The sequence below is a fragment of the Mesoplodon densirostris genome, chromosome 3 (assembly GCF_025265405.1).
Source record: "Mesoplodon densirostris isolate mMesDen1 chromosome 3, mMesDen1 primary haplotype, whole genome shotgun sequence".
In the NCBI taxonomy this organism is placed as follows: domain Eukaryota; kingdom Metazoa; phylum Chordata; class Mammalia; order Artiodactyla; family Ziphiidae; genus Mesoplodon; species Mesoplodon densirostris.
In genome coordinates, this window is record NC_082663.1 from 164,556,229 (window position 1) to 164,574,824 (window position 18,596).

General features: G+C 44.6%; 1 protein-coding gene across 1 annotated transcript in view; it reads right to left on the reverse strand.

The window, feature by feature from the left end:
• DOCK2 (dedicator of cytokinesis 2) overlaps nt 1–18,596 on the reverse strand; it is a 412,654-nt gene that overhangs the window by 364,616 nt on the left and 29,442 nt on the right. The window contains exons 8-14 of the mRNA XM_060094549.1: nt 17,451–17,605; nt 13,402–13,483; nt 7,828–7,963; nt 5,662–5,737; nt 3,815–3,891; nt 3,116–3,241; nt 1,784–1,908 (exon numbers count right to left, since the gene is read on the reverse strand). Coding sequence (XP_059950532.1) covers nt 1,784–1,908; nt 3,116–3,241; nt 3,815–3,891; nt 5,662–5,737; nt 7,828–7,963; nt 13,402–13,483; nt 17,451–17,605 — 777 coding nt within the window. The remainder of the gene's footprint in view (nt 1–1,783; nt 1,909–3,115; nt 3,242–3,814; nt 3,892–5,661; nt 5,738–7,827; nt 7,964–13,401; nt 13,484–17,450; nt 17,606–18,596) is intronic.

Here is an 18,596-nt window from a genome sequence, read left to right on the forward strand (position 1 = left end):
TATTTCTGCAAGTAGAGAAAGACAAGCCTCCCACAGGCTTCCTTAGCAATTTGCAATAGTCAGTCAACTGAACTCCCCCTAACTTCCCTCATAGATGAAACTGCAAATTATCACTGTGCCCCACAGTTACCTCTCCATTTCTGCCCCCAAATTCCTGCCTATATAGTCATCTTTGATAAGTGCGTCTGTTCAGCCTGGTTGGGTGTGACACGAAAGGATGGCAGCGTCAGAAGTACAAATGGTTCAGAAACGAGATAAGAGGTCTGCTTTCCCATTAACTGTTCCTTCTAATTTGTCCTTCGGCAGCGTCGAAGGCAAGCACATCAGTGTTTTAAAAAATGAGGCTGAGGTTAAAAAGTTCTCGAACAGGTAGTTGGATAAAAATGACTTCAAAGCATGGTCTATACATTTGTGAAACCCAATTTCCCTTTCAGATAAAAACCCTCTGCTCTTCCTTTGTGTTTCTTTGAGCAAAGTGTTTCTTACTTATTTTATTTTTCGGAAAAGTTTCAAAATCCAACAAAAAGAGGATTACGTTAAATCCTTGGATTTTGCTCAACTAGATATTAATTAATGGGACCAGTCTTTTCGAACAAAAAGGTAATTGCGATTTCTTTAAATTTAAAAAATAATTACGAATCTTCCCAGAATTTGATGGGAGTGGTTATTAGCCTCATTTTTTAAACAAGAAATAAACTGGAGGATTTTTTTTTAATGTACAGGCATTCGAGTGAAGTGTTTAATAAGCGGGACTGGAACCTGATATCAAACCCCATCTCTGCCATATACTAACTTTATGACCCTGGGAAAGTTGTTTCACTTGACAAAGGTTTAGTTTCCCCCTTTGTAAAAATGGGGAAAATAACAGTCATGCATCATACTTATCACAGTGCCTGGTATGTAGCAATGCCTCTGTGAGTGCTAGTTATTCGTAGGTAGAGGGTAGCAAAATCTGCCTGAGCTCCAGGCCCCCAGGCTAAAGCAGAAGATCTATCAATATTCACACCCCTACCCTCCCGTGCTATCTGATCACCTACTGCGGCCTAAGAGGAGTATCTGCCCACGCTGAAACTTCTGCTGAGAGCTGATTTTATTTTCAGCTAAGTACTCTGAAAGGAGAAATTGAGAAGCAAAACCCTCCCACACACTGGACACAGCTGCTGACAACCTTAAAGGAAATCTAAGTAAATAAATGTAAACACACATGACAAATATTGTACAGGACATATGCTGTATGAATACAGCAATATGCTTTGCATTCTTGAATTCACTCTGCTGGTCCTCTGGAGACCAATTGACGGATAAGGCTTTCCACCAGGATGTCTGGCTGAGTGCTAGGGAGTTAGATCAAGTGTTGGGAATGTCTGTTTTGAGGACATCCTGAGTCTTCACACCAACCCAAGGCTCTGTATTGATCCTTTTTCTTGCCATGGAATTTTGCCTGAATCAACCAGCTCAGGTTTCGATGAGAACAACATGTTAACTGTGAAAAGCTAACCTATAAACTGAGGTGCCAGGCAAAAAAAAGGAGGAGAGGTCATGAAAGGAAAGGGATAGACAATGAAAAGCCAACCGCTTTGGTGTGAAGAAAGAACACCACCAGGTCTTATTATGGGCTACTGTGCCAGCCAAGCTCTAAAGGTGTACATCACCTTACCCAACACCACCCTGCAGGCCCCTGGCATTTAGAGAGCAGGATCGGGAACGGGAAATGAACATCTTTATGAACAGAGGCACCCCAGGGGAGCCCTGTCACCCGGAGCAACAGCAGAGGGTCCCTTACAGGAAGCGTTTTGCCATCCTCCGCGCACACACACATGATCACTTCCACATTCCTCTGAGTGGTCTTGTTGTACTTGTCAAAGTCACCTTGTAAGAGAGTGATGTAGATGTCGTTCCTGACGTCCCCTGTGGCACAGGGAGAGAGACAACAGTTGGAGTCTGTGTAGCAGGAGAGGCACTGACTAGAGGGCGCGGGGAGTTGGGGAGCTGGTGGAAGTGCCACACCTTGTCTGTTCATGGAGTTAAAATCAGAACAATTTGGAAAAGCATTTTTACTTCATCAGGGAGGCTGGAGCAGTAGGTAACGAGAGGATGGAGGAACAGTAGGAAATTAGTTGCAAAAAGGGAGGCAGGATGGTCACGACTGGCTGTATTTTTTTCTCCATTAAAAGTCATTTAATTTTCATGCTCTAGTGACACCTTCTGGGAAGGCAAAGGCAAACTCCAATTGGATTGATCTTGGTGCGTGAATAACAACCACAGACGGTTCCCTCCGCAGATCTCTTACTGTGCAGAAGCAGACAGAATGACTTTCTGTGTCTGAGGAACACGGATGGGGTGAGGGACAAGGTGTGGAGGGTCTTCAGGAATGGGGGGGTGAGAGCTGAAAACCCTACAGGGGAATGCACAAGGGACTGATGTCTCAGTAAAGCAGGCATAGATAAATTACAACACCAGTGGACCACCATGCGACTGTGGAAAGGGGTAAGTCAGCGAGAGTGGTTATGGACACAAGTCCTAGACTCAAGTTTAAGGCAAAGAGGGAAGTTTCAAAAGAGTGTTATCATGCAGTCCCATTTACTTTCTTTCATTACATACACATTTGGAAAATACGTATCGTGGTTACTTCTGGAGACAAAGATTTGAGAGAGCTTTTAAGGTTTCACTTTAAACCTTTTCATGCCCTTTGGACATTTTACAATGAGCGTGGACTCTTCTGGTAATAAAAAAATAGCTTAGCAATTTAAGAGAATGTCAGTATTCACCCCAGAAGGAGTGAAATTATTCCACGTGTAGTAAAGTGGAAAGGATGTCCATGATAAATTATTAAGTGAGAAGTGAGCTGCAGAACGCTATGTGAAGTATAATAAGTAATGGTATATAAAGTATATGAAGTGTGATTCCCATTTGTGGGGGGGTGCATGTGTGTATATTTATGTGTTTGTGTTTATTATGTGAATGCATAGATTTTTGGATATACAATTGTTTTCAGTGGTTACCTTCAGAGAGAGAAATAGAGAAAAGCAGTAGAAAAGAAGTAGTTGACTCTTTAAAAAGAAAATGGATCACACCAGCTAGACCACCCCCAGCCCCACCCAGGGGGAAGGAGAACCTGGCATGATGATCTCCGGGAAGCCCAGCTTCCTGGCCACCACGGTGGTCCTGTCCACCAGGTGAGGGTAGTCCTTGCGGATCTGAATGATGTCACCCACAAGCATCTTTATGGTCACCCAGAGGCCTGGAAGGGAACACTCATGGTGAAGAGTCAACTTCAAGGTGTTCCCTCAGCCTCACCCTCCCATCACCTCTCCCCTTGGTCTCTCTCTGGAGGAGACCATGGAAGCAGAGACAAGCGGCCACAGATGCAGCGACCCAGCCCCGGGGGAGGATGCAAGGCAGGATGCAGAGGGGCTCTGGAGCAAGACACCTCCAACTTAAATCCCACAGGTTACTTCTAGCAGGGTCAGCTTCTGTCAAATCATTGCACCCCTCTAAACCCAGACTTTGTAAAGTGGGTTTGATATCATCTATCTCACAGGACCGTGGGAAGGATGAAATTGAACAAGGAAACATTTTACAGTGCTTGACACATAGGAGATAGGCTATACCAATTCCCTTCTTCCTTCAGGCACTAGGACATGCCTCCTTCTGTTTCCCATTTAGAGATTTCCAGCTCCCCCATTCCTCACAATGGTCCGTCTGGAAGGAAGGCTGTGTTTCCCAGGGTTTAGGAGTTTGATCTGTTTGCCACAGAATCAAGGGATCTCAAGCTGAAGTCAGGCCCAGCCCACTTGGCCTGTTGGCACTCTACCTTGCCCTCCGCTGTCTCCCTTGGAGGCTGTGACTTTGCCCAGCAGGCTGTGCAGGAAGTCATTCTCAGCTGTCACCCTAGAAAAGAAAAGAGAGCACAAAATACGTGCGTGGTACCCTCATGGAGTCCCTACCTTGTGGTTCCAGGAGCTCCAGAAAGCTGCCCAACCCCTCCATACACCTTAGGTGAAAAGTGAGCCTGCCCACGTCAGCTCAGAGAGTGTACCTGCCATCAAGAAGCACATCTCTCTTTTTCACAAAGCAACATGGCTCTGAAATTAGGGGAATACCAATGCTACAAGTAGAGGCCATTTTTATTCCTAGGAAGACTCTTAAAAAGGAAGGATTCCCAAGCCCTCAAAATGAGTATCTGCTCAGCAAGGTGGAAAAGGCTTTAGCTACTCATGCTAAGTCCTAATCACATGACTTAGAGTCACTGACCTCATTATCTGTAACAAAACACCATCCTCCTTAGACAAACAAGGACAAAGTTCTCAAACTGGGGGTCCTGCTTTCTCAAACTTGTTTTAGGTCAAGGAAAGGATATTCACCCTCATTACCCTCCTCTAAAGTCATGGATATTTCTACCCGCAAGAATTAGGTTCTGATTTCCTATTATATGCTCCTGATACGCTGCTGCTTCACAGCTTCGTGGTCCCTGTCATACTTAATCTTTTGTTCATTTAATTCTGCATCTAAACATAAGCTTCAGGAAGACAGGGCCACGTCGACCTTGTTCCCCACCTCATCCCCCAAAGCCTGGCACAATGCCCGGCCCTCTGCCAGCCTTCAGTCAAAGTCCGTTGAATAAATACCATCTGATGAACGAATAGGTGAGAAGCTGGTTGGTTTTTTTTTTCACCCCAAATTCATAGTTTATCTAAGGGTTCAATCTTGGTGGTGTACATTCAATAGGTTGGGACAAATATATAATAACATAGGTCCATCCCTCCCACACTCCTGATAACTACTCATCTCTTTGTTGTCTCCATAGTTTTGCCTTTTCCAGAATGTTATATAGTTGAAATCATACAGTATGTAGCCTTCTCAGATTGGGTTCTTTCACTTGTAATATACATTTAAGGTTCCTCCATGTCTTTTCGTGGCTTAATAGCTCATTTCTTCTTAGTTCTGAATGGTATTCCATTGTCTTGAATGTACCACAGTTTATTTATCCATTCACCTACTGAAGGACATCTTGGTTGCTTCAACGTTTGGGCAATTATGAATAAAGCTGCTATAAACATTTGTGTGCAGGTTTTTGTGTGGACATATTTTCAACTTCTTTGAGTAAATACCAAGAAGCATGATTGTTGGATCATATGGTAAGAGTATGTTTAATTTTATAAGAAACCAACAAACTGTCTTCCAAAGTAGCTGTACCATTTTGCATTCCCACCAGTAATGTGTAAGAATATCTGTTGCTCCACATCCTCACCAGGATTTTGGTGTTGTTAGTGTTCTGGATTTTGGCCACTCTAATGGGTATGTAGTAGTTATCTCATTGTTGTTTTAATTTGCATTTCCCTGATGACATTTGATGCGGAACATCTTTTCATGTGCTTATTTGCCATTTGTATATCTACTTTGGTAAGGTGTCTGTTAAGGTCTTTGGCCCATTTTTAAATTGGGTTATTTTCTTATGGTTAATTTTTAATAGTTCTTTGTATAAGCTGCTTGGTTTTGAATGCCTCAGCACTGAGACCATCATTCTCAACCTGCTCTCCTCCTGGGAGGTCCTACCTGGGCTATCATCAACTCAGGGAATCAGTTCACCCTGCTTTTGTGTGGCCCTCAATCAGAAAGGATGTGGTTTCAGAGAATGGAAAGAAATGGGAAATCTCTCACGGGTGAAAAGGGATGAAGTGCTGCTTTTCTTCATCACTCTCTGCTTTCCCCTTGATGATGTCTGTTATATCCATAACTAGAAAGAAAAGAGAAATGAATTAATGGTTTAAGCCCTCTTGCTCCCAGGAAAGAGTAACAATGGGATGAGCTTGTAGGGCAGGAGGCTGGGACAGGAAAGCCTAAAAAGGCAAGCAAGCCAGCATGAGACAATACACAGACAGCAAGGGTTCATCACAGGCAACAACTGGCAAACGCCTCTGGGCAAACCGGGCTGGGAGGTCAACAGTCAGGGAAGCATCCAAGAACCCAGGGCTTGGCGGAGGCCAAAAGGAAAGAGTCAGAGCCGTGCTTATGGAATTAAGCTTATGGAATTAATTAGGTTTGGATCTGACATATTTGTATTGGATGTTTACTGTGCTGACAAAACCCAAGCGCGGTGACTCCCTGTGGGATCTGAAGACTTATTCACCCTCTTTTCGTAAAGGTGCTCATACGCACAGACACGTTATCTGTGGATCCTTGAACCCTGCATTTCCAGAGGGATCCTAGCTCCTCTGAAACTTCTCCTTAAATCAGCCACTGAAGGTCCATAAAAAAACAAGATAAAGAACTCCTGCACTAGAGCAGGGATTATAGAAATGGGGGCAGGAGAGGAGCACTGAGACATGCTAGCCAGATAGAGCCAAAACCCTAGTAGCATGAAATTCCTCAAACACTCCAGGTCCCAGTCAGGGAGCCATTAAAACTGCTTGGGTAATAATCAACTAGTGATTGCATCTAGCACAAGAGAGGAGTTAGGGAACTGAGAGAAGGAGGGGAAACTGTTATTTGAACCTGACCAGCATCCATTCTCTCTGATGAACAGAACCCCCCTTGCCCATTCTCAGTGAGAACGATTTGGGTAGAACCATCTCCCTCTGGCTCCAGAGTTTTTCATACTGTAAATTCATTTGAGTTCCTGGATCCAGCTATGCCTGAAGCAATCTATTCCTAAACCTTTCAGTTACACCAGATTGCTGTCACCTGAAACCAAAAGAGAGAGCCAGCTACACTTGGAGACAAAGACACACTTTGTAGTAAGGCTGAAGGACCCTCACTGCCCTAACAGGGACATTGTGATGCCAAAAGTGTCCCTCATATAGAATCAGAGAATTTAGACCAAGTCATGGATCAACCAGGTCCAAGTCCCTCATTTTGCAGATAATGAAACTAAGGCCCTGGGGAATATGCTTGTCCAAGATCGCCTAGCTAGCCAGCTAGCAATAATGCTAAGTTGAAACACCAGCTGGCTCAGTATAAGCTAACTTCTTCCGCTTCGCCACTTTGCAAGCAGTGCCAGGGGACTCACTGGACAGCCAGCTGGTTTGTGATAACAGAAGATCAGCATGTCCTGAAGTGAGAAACCTGAAACACTCGGTTTAGATATAGTATACAAGGATTATGAATGGTACACAACTAAAATGTTATACTTTAATAAAAAGTAAAATTCGCATATCGAATTGCTATTTCCACAGGTATTTAAATTGTCTTTTAAGAAAACAAAATGTACTTCAGTTTAAATAAAGAAGGTTCCTTAACAGAAAATATATTGGGTAAATAATAGTGCAAGTGATAGTCAAATATAACAAAAACTGTAAAAGTGGGGCAAGAATGATGAAGTCTTGGGAACCCCCAAGATAGTTAAGGCTTGGAAAGGAACGTGGAGGTGCTCTCAAGCAGCCTCATTCGGTTATGCCAGCTCTCCACATGTCCACTTCCAGCTGCAATTTATATGTGTGGTGGGTGACTCATTCTGTGTAACTGCATTTCCTGTCCTGGATATTTTTTTTAAAATGATTTGCTCCTCATAATTAGATCCCACCCATATTGTTCTTCCTTTTTCACTGTGCTGGGGAGGGAAAGCGCCGACTGCTCAGACTGCACTGTGGTCCCAGCACTCTGCTCCAGACACGGGGATTCCATTATTCACTGTCTTCATCATAAATCTAGACTTAGTTACCAATTATTTTAATTTAGTCACAAGAAATGTAGGTATTAGGGGTTGTCTGGCCTAAGTTTTTGAAGGGGGGAGGGCAAGGAGGAGAGCAAAAGAAAAAAAATCTTCAAAATTCAGTCACATGAAATGTGCACTCCAGTAACAGTTAGTGCTGTGTGGTGTGTCATTACCTGCCACCCCAAAAGGCCGCCTCAGTCCCTGCGTGCATTTCTTTGTGTTCGTATCCTTAAGATCCATCTTCCCAACTCGGACTATTTGACAAATCAAGTAAATTTTATCCCTGTTGAGGTCTTTGTTTCCAAGATCCTGTAAGGCAGGAAACGAATAGTTACACATCATGTGTCTAATGAACAAAAAGTAGAAAAGCAAACTCAGTAATAGTAAATTCTGGGGGTGGGGGGAAGTTGGTGCTTAGCACCTAGCATACACGGACCAATCATACAATTAGTCCTGGGAAAGGTGGAAAACAAAGCTATCACCCCCGTTTCACACATAAGAAAGGTGAGTTTTGGAAAGGAAACTGGGTGACAGGGCTCTGGTGTTCAGTCCTGATTCTTTCACCTCAAACTGATGGGAAGAGAAAGACAGAGGTACAGTATCATTTGTATAGGTAGCCGTCCCTATATACCAGCTGATGTATCCAAAAATAGCATTTGTTGCAAATGACTCCATCCACCTGGTCATTGCTCAGCACCTCTGAGGGAGAAGGCGAAAGGAGGAAGGAAAAATCCTAACGATCACCGTTTACTGAGCACCTAATGCATGTACATCACTCGGGGTTCGGTTGTTGTGACACCAAACAACCCCAATATCTGAGAGCTTCTAACACAACAGGGTTTATTTCCAGCTCAGGCTACTGGTCCAGTGCAGATGGGCGGGGGCTCCACTCACTCACTGTGGGCCCCTGGCTGATGGAGGATCTATCCTGTCACAATAGGTGCATTCACCGTCCCCAGCGCAGGGGAAGGTAACGGGGCAAGTCACTCACTGGCTCTTAAAGCTCCCACCCAGAAGAGAGGCATATCACTTCCGCTTCCATTTCAGTGGCCAAAGCAAGGGCCGCGGCCACACCTAACTGCAAGGGGGACAGGGAATTACACTCAACTGTGGGCTCAGGAGGAGGAACGCTGGAACCGTGAACTAGCTGACTTCTCAAGCCCTGTGCCCAGTGTCGCACACATCATCGTCTTAGCTGACCTTTCACAACACTCCAAAGTCCCATCACTAACACTAGTACTGCAGCCCCATTTGACATATGGGGAAACTGAGACACAAAGAAGAGAAGGGTCTTCCCCGAGGACACGACCTCAGTCCTTGCAGACACCGTCCGGTCACTCTGACCCCAAAGTCCATCAACCTAACCACCACAATACATTTCTTTCACCATCCAAAGGCACACAGGAGGGGAAACCACCTGGACGACCTCAGCATTCAAGTGCCCTGCTCAAATCTAAAAGCTTCAGTGTTCCTGGCACCCCCTTCCAGCTGAGATCAGCTGGAGAAGGGATGTCAAGGCATGTTGTTGGCATCAGAGCAGAGATCCCTGGGCCTGGCCTCACTAGAGAATAGTCGCTTCTCTTCTGAGTTAATCCTCACGCAGGCATACGTACTGGGAGCGGCCTGTCAGCTGACATCAGAGCCAGGGCCTGGGGAAAGCAGCCATCCCCAGCCTCTCACTGTGGCTGGTGTGGGACGAAGAGGGAGGGGTGTGCGGAGTCTCTGGGAACAAGACATGGCCCCAAAGTGGTCCACACCTTCCTGCTTGGGGGTTTAGGTGTCAACGTGGACAGGCTATGCCGCCTAGTTGCCTGATCAAACACTAGTCTAGGTGTTGCTGTGAAGTATTTTGTAGGTCTGATTAGCATCTACAATCAGTTAACTTTAAGTAAAGGACACACCTTCCATAATGTAGGTGGGCCTCATCTAATCAGCTGAAGGTCTTAAGAACAGAACGCGAGGTTTCCCAGCGAAGAAGGAATTCTGCCTCAAGACTAGAGTATAGAAATCCTCCCTGAATTTCCAGCCCTAGAGATTTCAAACCTGTCAGCCCTCACAATCACATGAGCCAAATCCTCACAACAAATCTACCTATTTACGTATCTTCCTGGTTCAACTTCCCTGGAGAATCTTCACTGATACAAGGGCTGTCCTTTCAAAGCTGGAGGAACGGACAGCTGCTTCTCCACTCTCCCGAGTCTCCCCACTGGGCAGGGAGAGAGGGAAGGGAGGGGAGAGGCGGCTTTCTGACCGAGGAAGCCCCTCCACTCATTTGCATTTCCCACCTTGCCCAGCAGGCAGAGTCTGAGATTCCAATTGTCTCACATCCAGATGGTGGGACAGCCTCTTCTCTGGCCTGCCTGACTCCTTCCTCCAACCCACCCTGAAATCCCCCTGAAACTCATCTTTAGGAGCCATGTTCATCATTTCATTTCTCTCCCCGCAACAATGTTAATAGCTCGCTATTTGCTACCCTGTTAGTGCTAGTTTCCCCCAGCTGACATGAAATGTCCTGGACAAAATATATTTCCAGCTGTCCTATCCCACTGATTCCCCACTATTCTCTGCATTCAAGTACTCTATTTTTGTCACAAAGATTTCTTTATTGTTCCACAAACACACAATGTTCACTTTCGACTCTAGATCTTTCTTCCTAAGCCCCCCACCTGTACCTCCACCTCTAAAGTTTACCCCTTATTCCTCTATATATCCAAATCCTTTCCATCCTTAACAGCTCAAGTCCTGCTTCCCTCACAACGACCTCCATCCCTAATTACTTCTCTCCTCCCATTAGGATTTTTTATATTTTTGAATTATCTATATTGGTATCTTTCAGAGGCATTCCAGAGACACAGAAGCCCTGCCTCCTGACAGGTTCCTTCCTAAATGTTATGGGATGAATTATGTCTCCCCCAAACTCATACGTTGACCCCTTCATGTCTCAGAATGTGACTGTACTTGGAGACAGGGCATTTACAGAGGTGATTAAGCTAAAATGAGGTCATTAGGGTAAGCTCTAATCCAGTATGACTCGTGTCCTGATAAGAAGAGGCGTTTAGGACACAGACACGCAGAAAGACGGTCACATGAACACACAAGGAGAAGGTGGCCATCTGCAAGCCAAGGAGAGAGGCCTCAGAAGAAATCAAATCTGCCAACACCTTGATCTTGGACTTCCAGCTACTGGAACTGTGAGAAAATAAATTTCTATTGTTTAAGCCACCCCGTCTATGGTACTTTGTAATGACAGCTCTAGCAAATTAATACACTAGATAACCATTTAAGATTCCTAGGTAAGTCCTTTTTCCACTCCTCTTCTCTGAAAAATTTTCACTTGCTCAAAAGAAGACACCAGATCTTTAAGAGCTTCCTCACCAGAGGCCCTTGGTACTAGAGAAGCTTATTGCTATGAGAGCAAGTAAAAATGCTTGAACATAGGTCATTCTCTGGAGAGTGTATAAACAGGCAATCTCAGAACTAGGCTTCAGTCTGCGGTGTCTCCCAATCATTCTCACTTGGGCCTCACAAAACTCAGACGTTTGGGGAAGCTGAGACACGAAACTTAAAACACGTGTGACCTGATTTAGTAATTCATTAGTGTTCCGTTTACTGTTCAGTCTTGTCCCCCATGTGTTAGCAGCAACCCCCAAACTGGGCAAAGTCTTAGGAAGCCTCGCGGTATATGTGCTTTCCTCTTACAGGGCCACGGAGGGTGAATGCTCATAAAGCAGAGAGAAGGGAAATCCACCATCAGCCCAACCCACGTGCCAGCTCCTTGGGCTCTGCCTCCAAAGAGGCAACTAGGAAGTGCTGACATCCAGAGACAAGAGAAATGAGGCCAGCAAGGCATGTGCCTGCCAAGTCGTATCTCATATTTAACTTAAACATCACCTCAATGCCCAATTGAAAGTAATTCCCAGTCAAACGCCATCACATCACCCTGTTTTAATTATCTGCATTGCATGCATTGCCTTCTGAGATCTCTCGTTTATTTACTCCTTTAATTATTTTCTGAATTCCCCCCATCACACCCTGAGGGCAGGAGCCTATCAGCTTACTCACTGCTGGATCCCCAGATACAGCACAGAGCTTACACACAGTAGGTGCTCATTGGGTAGCTCTTGAATCAATAAAAGAAGCTAGAGCACCATGACGTGCTTTGTCCTGAAATGAAGATTCCCATCATTTCAAGAGAAGGAAGTGTCAACCCATTAAGCCAGTCAACCAAGGCTCTCAAGTCCGTTTGCTGTGTGAAGAAGAGGTGGTGGCACAGGCAGAATTCCACAAAGGCAGGATCACACTCTCATTGTTCTTGAGCGACACCAATTTACTGATGACCTTTCCTGCACGCTTACATCATGAATGGGTTCTCTGCAAGATGAACCACTGATTGCTTCCCTGTCCCTCTCCCTCTTGTGAAACATCTGTCTCTTGGTTTAATCAGGAAGCCCCGTGGGACTCTCCTATTTATCAAGAAAATAAATAGGCTCCTCCTTCTAACTAATAATAGACAAACGGCACTGAGGCACATTTATATATGCCAAGAAAACTTTGTCTAAGCAATTAGGACCTATGATCTTATTCCATGCCTCTAGCCCATTTTTCAGGAAATAAACAAAATAAATCAGCTGCACTCCAAACTAATTGTAACATAACAAAAGACATAGAACTTAATGGCCTGTAACTGGAAAATTATTGTGGGGCAAGGCAGGTTACTCCAGCACGTCAGTCACTCGGTAATGCCCAAACCCCTCCCTCGCTCCTCCTCTGTAATCTCCCTTGCTAACACAGGTGACACAGTGAAAAATCTCATAAACGCTCTTCTCCCCAGAGATGCTTGCAGAAAACACCAATATCCTCAGATATCTTAAGATCATACTCTGAACACAACTCGGTGAAAACAGAAGAGAGGGGTTTCTGCTGGAAATGATAACTCTTATCTCCTTCCTTCCACTGTTTCTCCTTTCTAGAACTAAAAAGCCAGTTCACTCTCAGAAATAAGTCATCTAGGGCTTCCCTGGTGGCGCAGTGGTTGAGAGTCCGCCTGCCGATGCAGGGGACACGGGTTCGTGCCCCGGTCTGGGAAGATCCCACATGCCGCGGAGCGGCTGGGCCCGTGAGCCATGGCCGCTGAGCCTGCACGTCCGGAGCCTGTGCTCCGCAACAGAAGAGGCCACGACAGTGAGAGGCCCGCGTACCGCAAAAAAAAAAAAAAAAGAAAGAAATCATCCAAATAGCAATTGATTTCAACATTTCTGTGTTATGTCTTGCCTGGTGAGTGTTGCTATTTAGAAGGATGATCCCAGGGAATCGTAAGATCTTTAGTCATCTATGACTTAATTATGTTCAGAATGTCTAATTTACCAAGGCAGTCAATGTTCTAGGGAGGCCTTTTTTAATCTGATGTATTTTGGAAAGGTTTTTAGACGGTCTGAACCAAAGTCAGGAACTCAAGTTAACCATGAATTAACCAGAAAATCAGAGTAGCTGCTGTACCTAGTTCACCTCGACATTATTGCTGGAAGAGGTTTGTGCTTGTTTACACAGTGTTCTGCATTGTGTACACATGAGTGAGAAAGATAGGGAGCAAGGAGGAGATCCATCTTCCCAATAGCTTCCTTTTACAAAACGCCCAGAACACAGCTCTGCACCAAGGCCACGCTCCCTCCTGACCACCTGACCAGCCCCATCTCCAAGATCCTGTCCGTGAGTATGGGATGTGGTACAAGAGGACAGTGCACACCTACCGTGAAGACCACCTTCAGGTTGTTGAGCATCTCGATCTCCTTTGGGAAGCCCCTGCTGCCCCATCGCACCAGGTAGTTCTCACTGTGGGAAGAGGGGTGGCAACCCATTACTGCTAGGGGTCTCAATATTCATAAGGTAAAAATATTCACCAAGCCTCTGCTATGCGCCGAACACCAGGCTGGCAACTGGGGACATGGGAGTGTCTGAGACAGGCTCTCCCTGTCTGTCCCTCCCTCCAGGAGATCACAGCCCCGTCAGGGAGACAGACGTTAGACAAGCAGGGGTAAGGAATTACTAACACTTGGTATTCACAACCTCTTTCCCTCCGCCAGCTAGTAAGCAAATTCTAACCCAGCTATCTAATGTTTTTGAAGAGCGGCAGCATTCTCTGTAGAGGTGATAAAGAGTGGCAGAAGCGAGAGGGAAAGGATGTTTGTACGTTTTGCTGGGCATTAAGAATGTATTTGTCCTTCCCACCCTATTCCCCTTTCAAGATCGAGTAAACATTTGAATTATTCTAAATTATCCATTAGATGTCGGACTGTTTCCTTGAAGGAATGTCACACTGTGATGGACCATAGAGGGCCTTAGCCATTACCTGAGATACACTTAAGTAATGATTTAAATGCAGTCGTGGCAACTATTTATATGCAATCACGCTACAGAGAAAAAGTTCAGGATGGTGTGAGAATGTATATCAGAAGAACCATGCCTAGCCTGGGTGGTTAGGGAAGTCTTTGCTGAGGATGTGACATGTAAATAAAGTTGCTCAGAAAAAGAGAGTGGGAAAGGGAAATATGTCAGGCAAAGCAAACAGGCGTGCAAAGGCCCTGAGACAGGACGGAGCTTGATGCACCTAAAAAACAAATCCAAGGGGAAAATGGTAAGAGAAAAATCAGAAAGATAGGCCAGCCCATGTAGGCTTTATAGGCCATTCAAGGATTTTGACTTGATCCTGATGGTAATGAGAACCCACTGACAGGTTTTATGAAAGGCAGACACACAGTTCTGACATCTGATCATTTATCAACACACATCTTCTAGCAATCATACACACACCCCTGTGCGGTTCATACTTGTCAGCCTAGCTGCATCGACAAGATCAGGAAATGTGGCATTCTTTGACTTAGGAGAAGCTTGGTATAGTTTGCTGAGTTGAGTCATTCAGTTTTCCATGCCATCCAGGAGCACAGAGTTGGTTCTAAATAAATGCCCGTTATCTTGAATCAGGATACAAACAAAATAAAACTCAAAAACCAAGTCAGCCCAAAAAAGGCATAATAAGAGAATTCAGCAAAGTTAAAGGGAATTGCCTGCTTTTTAGAGGTTTGTTCTCTCTGATGCCTTGTTTTTTTCTCTCCACTCACCCGTGGAAGACTATTAAAAGCAGTCTGAGCAAGGTTCAAGGGGGAAATAGAACTTACAACGGAAAGAAAACTGTCCCAGATTAACCAATGGTTAAAACTTAATCAAGTTAAATGTACTTTTTTTTTAGTAAGATCTAAAATTTTTAGTGGAATTTTCAGCAAAATAACCAAGAAGCCTCCAAGGCTCCATCCCCAAAAAGATTTGTTTTAATTATTTTCCATTGGTTATTTCTGGACTGTCATAGTGAAGTACCTGGGTATTTCCCAGGACCTTTAATCACATGTAGCATGTCCAGTAGAGAACTAGCCTGCTAGGTCTAAACACTAGGCACCAGCAATTTTCTTCTAGGGGAAAGAGAATCATAAATCAGAAAAGCAATTTAGAGGGCTGAGTTGGCCCCATCCATCTTTGCCCAGGAAGACCTGGGTGGTAAATCTGAAGGCCTACCTGGCACCAAGACAGGTAAGACCTCTTCCACATGACACCCTCCTCAGGGGAAGAGGGAGAACCATTCCAACTCTTTCTTGAGCTCCTTTTGGAAATTAGCCTTGCCACTGGCCTGATGCCTGAACTGCTTCTTTTCCATACTACCAAAATTTATCTTAAGTTTCCCAAACCAAATCTCTGCAGGCATCCATTGGAATCGGACCAGCGTACATCCCAATACTGAAAGGCTGGTCCCAGCCAAATTCTCCCCAGCTCACATCTGGACCACACTGAGGATGCCCTAACTTGCCTGTGGCCCACTGTATGCACACGCTGGCTAGGGAAGGCAGGAATGGAGAAACTTGGTTTCTTAGGGAGAGAACAGCTACCCAGAGTCAGACCGACTGGGGGAGTGCTTCCAAGTTCCCCTGCCCCTTTCCCGTATCATGCCTCTTCTCTTCTTTCTTTGTTTTCTACTCTTTTTTCTGGCGGGGTTCTGCCCCTTTGTCCGCCTCCTCCTCAGCCCTCACTCTCCCGAGGGCTTCCCTGTGTCTCTGGCACTCTCAGAGGCATCACTCAGGCATGCCCCATCGAGCGCATCATTTGGTGTGGCGCATCGGGGAACAGAGCTGCCACCTCACTGATCCACTGCTTCCCTCCACAGGGCTGGTTCAGGCCATCCATCACGTAGATGAGCCAGCAGGCCAGGCACGCTTGTCAGTTCAGCCATGAGGAATCCTTGTGTTTTCTGAGAGGCAGGGAGTGCTTTCGGGATCTCTGTCACAGGTGCCTTGGAGCAGCTGACAGGGAACAGCAAGGGGCCTATGACACGCAGGCCATCTCAAAGTGGGTTCTAAGGGAGCAGGAACACTTGTTCACAGTGTCTGCTGAGGCTTAGCCAGATGAGCTGGGCTGATTCTTTAAATTAGAGATTTAAGTTTGCTATAAAGAATAGCTTTCCACCGTAACAGTGCTAAGACCCTGGTGAGAACCACTGAGGATATTTGATACAACTCTTTCCTTGGTGACAGATTAAACTGGAAACTAGCTTATCTTTGGAGTCAGATGGACTTGGGTAGACAGCTCAGCTCTGCCATTTATAAATATATGTGCCTTTGAGCAAGTCACTTGACCTCTCTGAGCCTCATTTTCTCACCCAAACCACATAGAGTAATGATGATTATGTGAGATCACATACAGACCTCAGTTCCGTCTTCTTAGGTGGATAGCCCCTTCTATGTTTAATAAATGTCTCCAAGAGAGCCATTATTTTCTAAAGTGAATTTTATAATTCAGTAGGAACTATATGTTATCTCCTTTAATCATCAATTCAAGCAAGGTAAGAAGATATCATTTTCTCCATAGAAGCAGAAGGATCATGCTCCAGCTCCACTGTACTGCGTTAACTGGGATCTCAAATACAGGACCACGTGTTGGCTCAGAACCCCACTGGAGGGGACAGGCAGTGGTCACCTGGGAGGAAGGATGGACTGAGCCACAGGCAGACGCCAGGGCTGGCAGTGGGGGCCAGAAGTACATCAAGGTCTTTCCTCTGGAGATTCCCAAACGAGTTTTCCCTTCTTCGAGCTGAGGTACCTGGAAGTTCCCTTACTTTTTCCATTTTCAAGAACAATTAATTAAGATAGTAACAATGATAACCACTGCCACTTGGAGCACCATGTGCCAGGCCCTGTGCTTCCTGTGCTTTTTCCTATTAAAGTCTAACTAAAAGAAATGACCCCGTGAGGTTGACACTTACATTTTGCAAATGGGAAACTCAGGCTTAAGAAAGATTAACAACGTGCCCAAGGTTAAGAAAGAGTAAATGGTGGGGGCACGATGTGAACCCACGCAGATTCCAGAGCCCACACTCTTAGCCTGCTACTGCCATTGAGGACAGGGCGTTTTCACCATTCATTTCTTAACTCTCCTTTTAAAATAGGTATTTTTATTCTATTCAGTGCTACCTGTCTGAATCTTGTTATTTCTGGTTGTTTTCCAGTAATCAAAGAACTGTTTACAAAACCCTATGGTGTAACCATAACCCTACTCTGGGAAAAAAAAGTGGTGAAAGTAACATTTCCACCTGATTCCCACACCCTAAAAGAAGAAGTTATTTCCACATTCTCAGCTAGACTGTTTCTCTACTGGGTGGGAATTTCTCCACAAGTGATGGTGGAAGGAAAAGGCACTCTGAGCTCTGCCAACTCCAATCTCCCAAATACAGAGAAGTCAGGCAATGTTGAACACTTACCTTATGACCATTTGCTTGTTGGGGTCATAGAGGGACATGAAGAGCTCAGCGTCTTCCCCAATTCTGCACACAAAGTTTCTCACAAAGACATAGAGACTGTGGGTAGGGGATGAGGAGATCCGGGAATACATTCCATAATCAGGCTGATCTTTTGACTGAGAGGTGGAAGGAAAAGGGAGGAAAATGGAGAAAATTAGCCCAGCACCACTCAGGACAACAGAAAGACAGCCCTGAATATTAAGAATCCTATAAGTTTCAAGCCTAAAGATTTCAGCATTATATCCAGGCCTTCCACCAAAAGTTCCTGTTGTCTGAGCCAAGTCACTTTGACTCTCTTGGCCTTGATCTTGGGAAATAACACAAATGACCCAGACTTCCACATAAAGTTTAGTGTCATAAAAAGCACAAACTATAAAAGAAAAAAATGCTTAAACAGACTATATCAAAACTAAAAATTCTGCTTTTTGAAAGACACATTTAAGAAAATGAAAGGCCAGGTACACACCAGGAGAAAATTTATTTGCAAAACATGTATCTGATAAAGAATTTGTATCCAGAATATACAAAGAATTTTTACAACTCAATGACAAGTAAATCAACCCAGTGAAAATGGGCAAGGTATCTGAACAAACACTTCACAAAAAAAGATACAAATGGTAAATAAAGGCCAGTAAGCACATGAAGAGATGCTCAAAATCGCTAGTCATTCAGGGACATTCAAAACAACAGTGAGATACCACTACACAACCACTAGAATGGCTAAAGTTAAAACACTGACAATATCAAGTGCTAACAAGAATGTAGAGGAACTGGCACTCCCATAGATTGCTGATGGGAATGCAAAATTGTACGGGCCTTTTGGGACATAGTATGTTGGTACCTGAAAAAGTTAAATATGTACTTATCATATGCTCCAACGATTATTATCCAGAAAGAATAAAATCATATGCCCACACAAAGATTTATATGAAAATGTTCATAGTGTTATTAGTTATAATAGCCCTGAATTAGAAACCACCCACATATTCAACAACTGATCAATGATACATACCACTGGCAACTGGTCAATGGTATAGCAACTCAGCAATGAAAAGGAAAAAACATTAATACATACAACAACACGAACTTCAAAAACAGCATACTGAG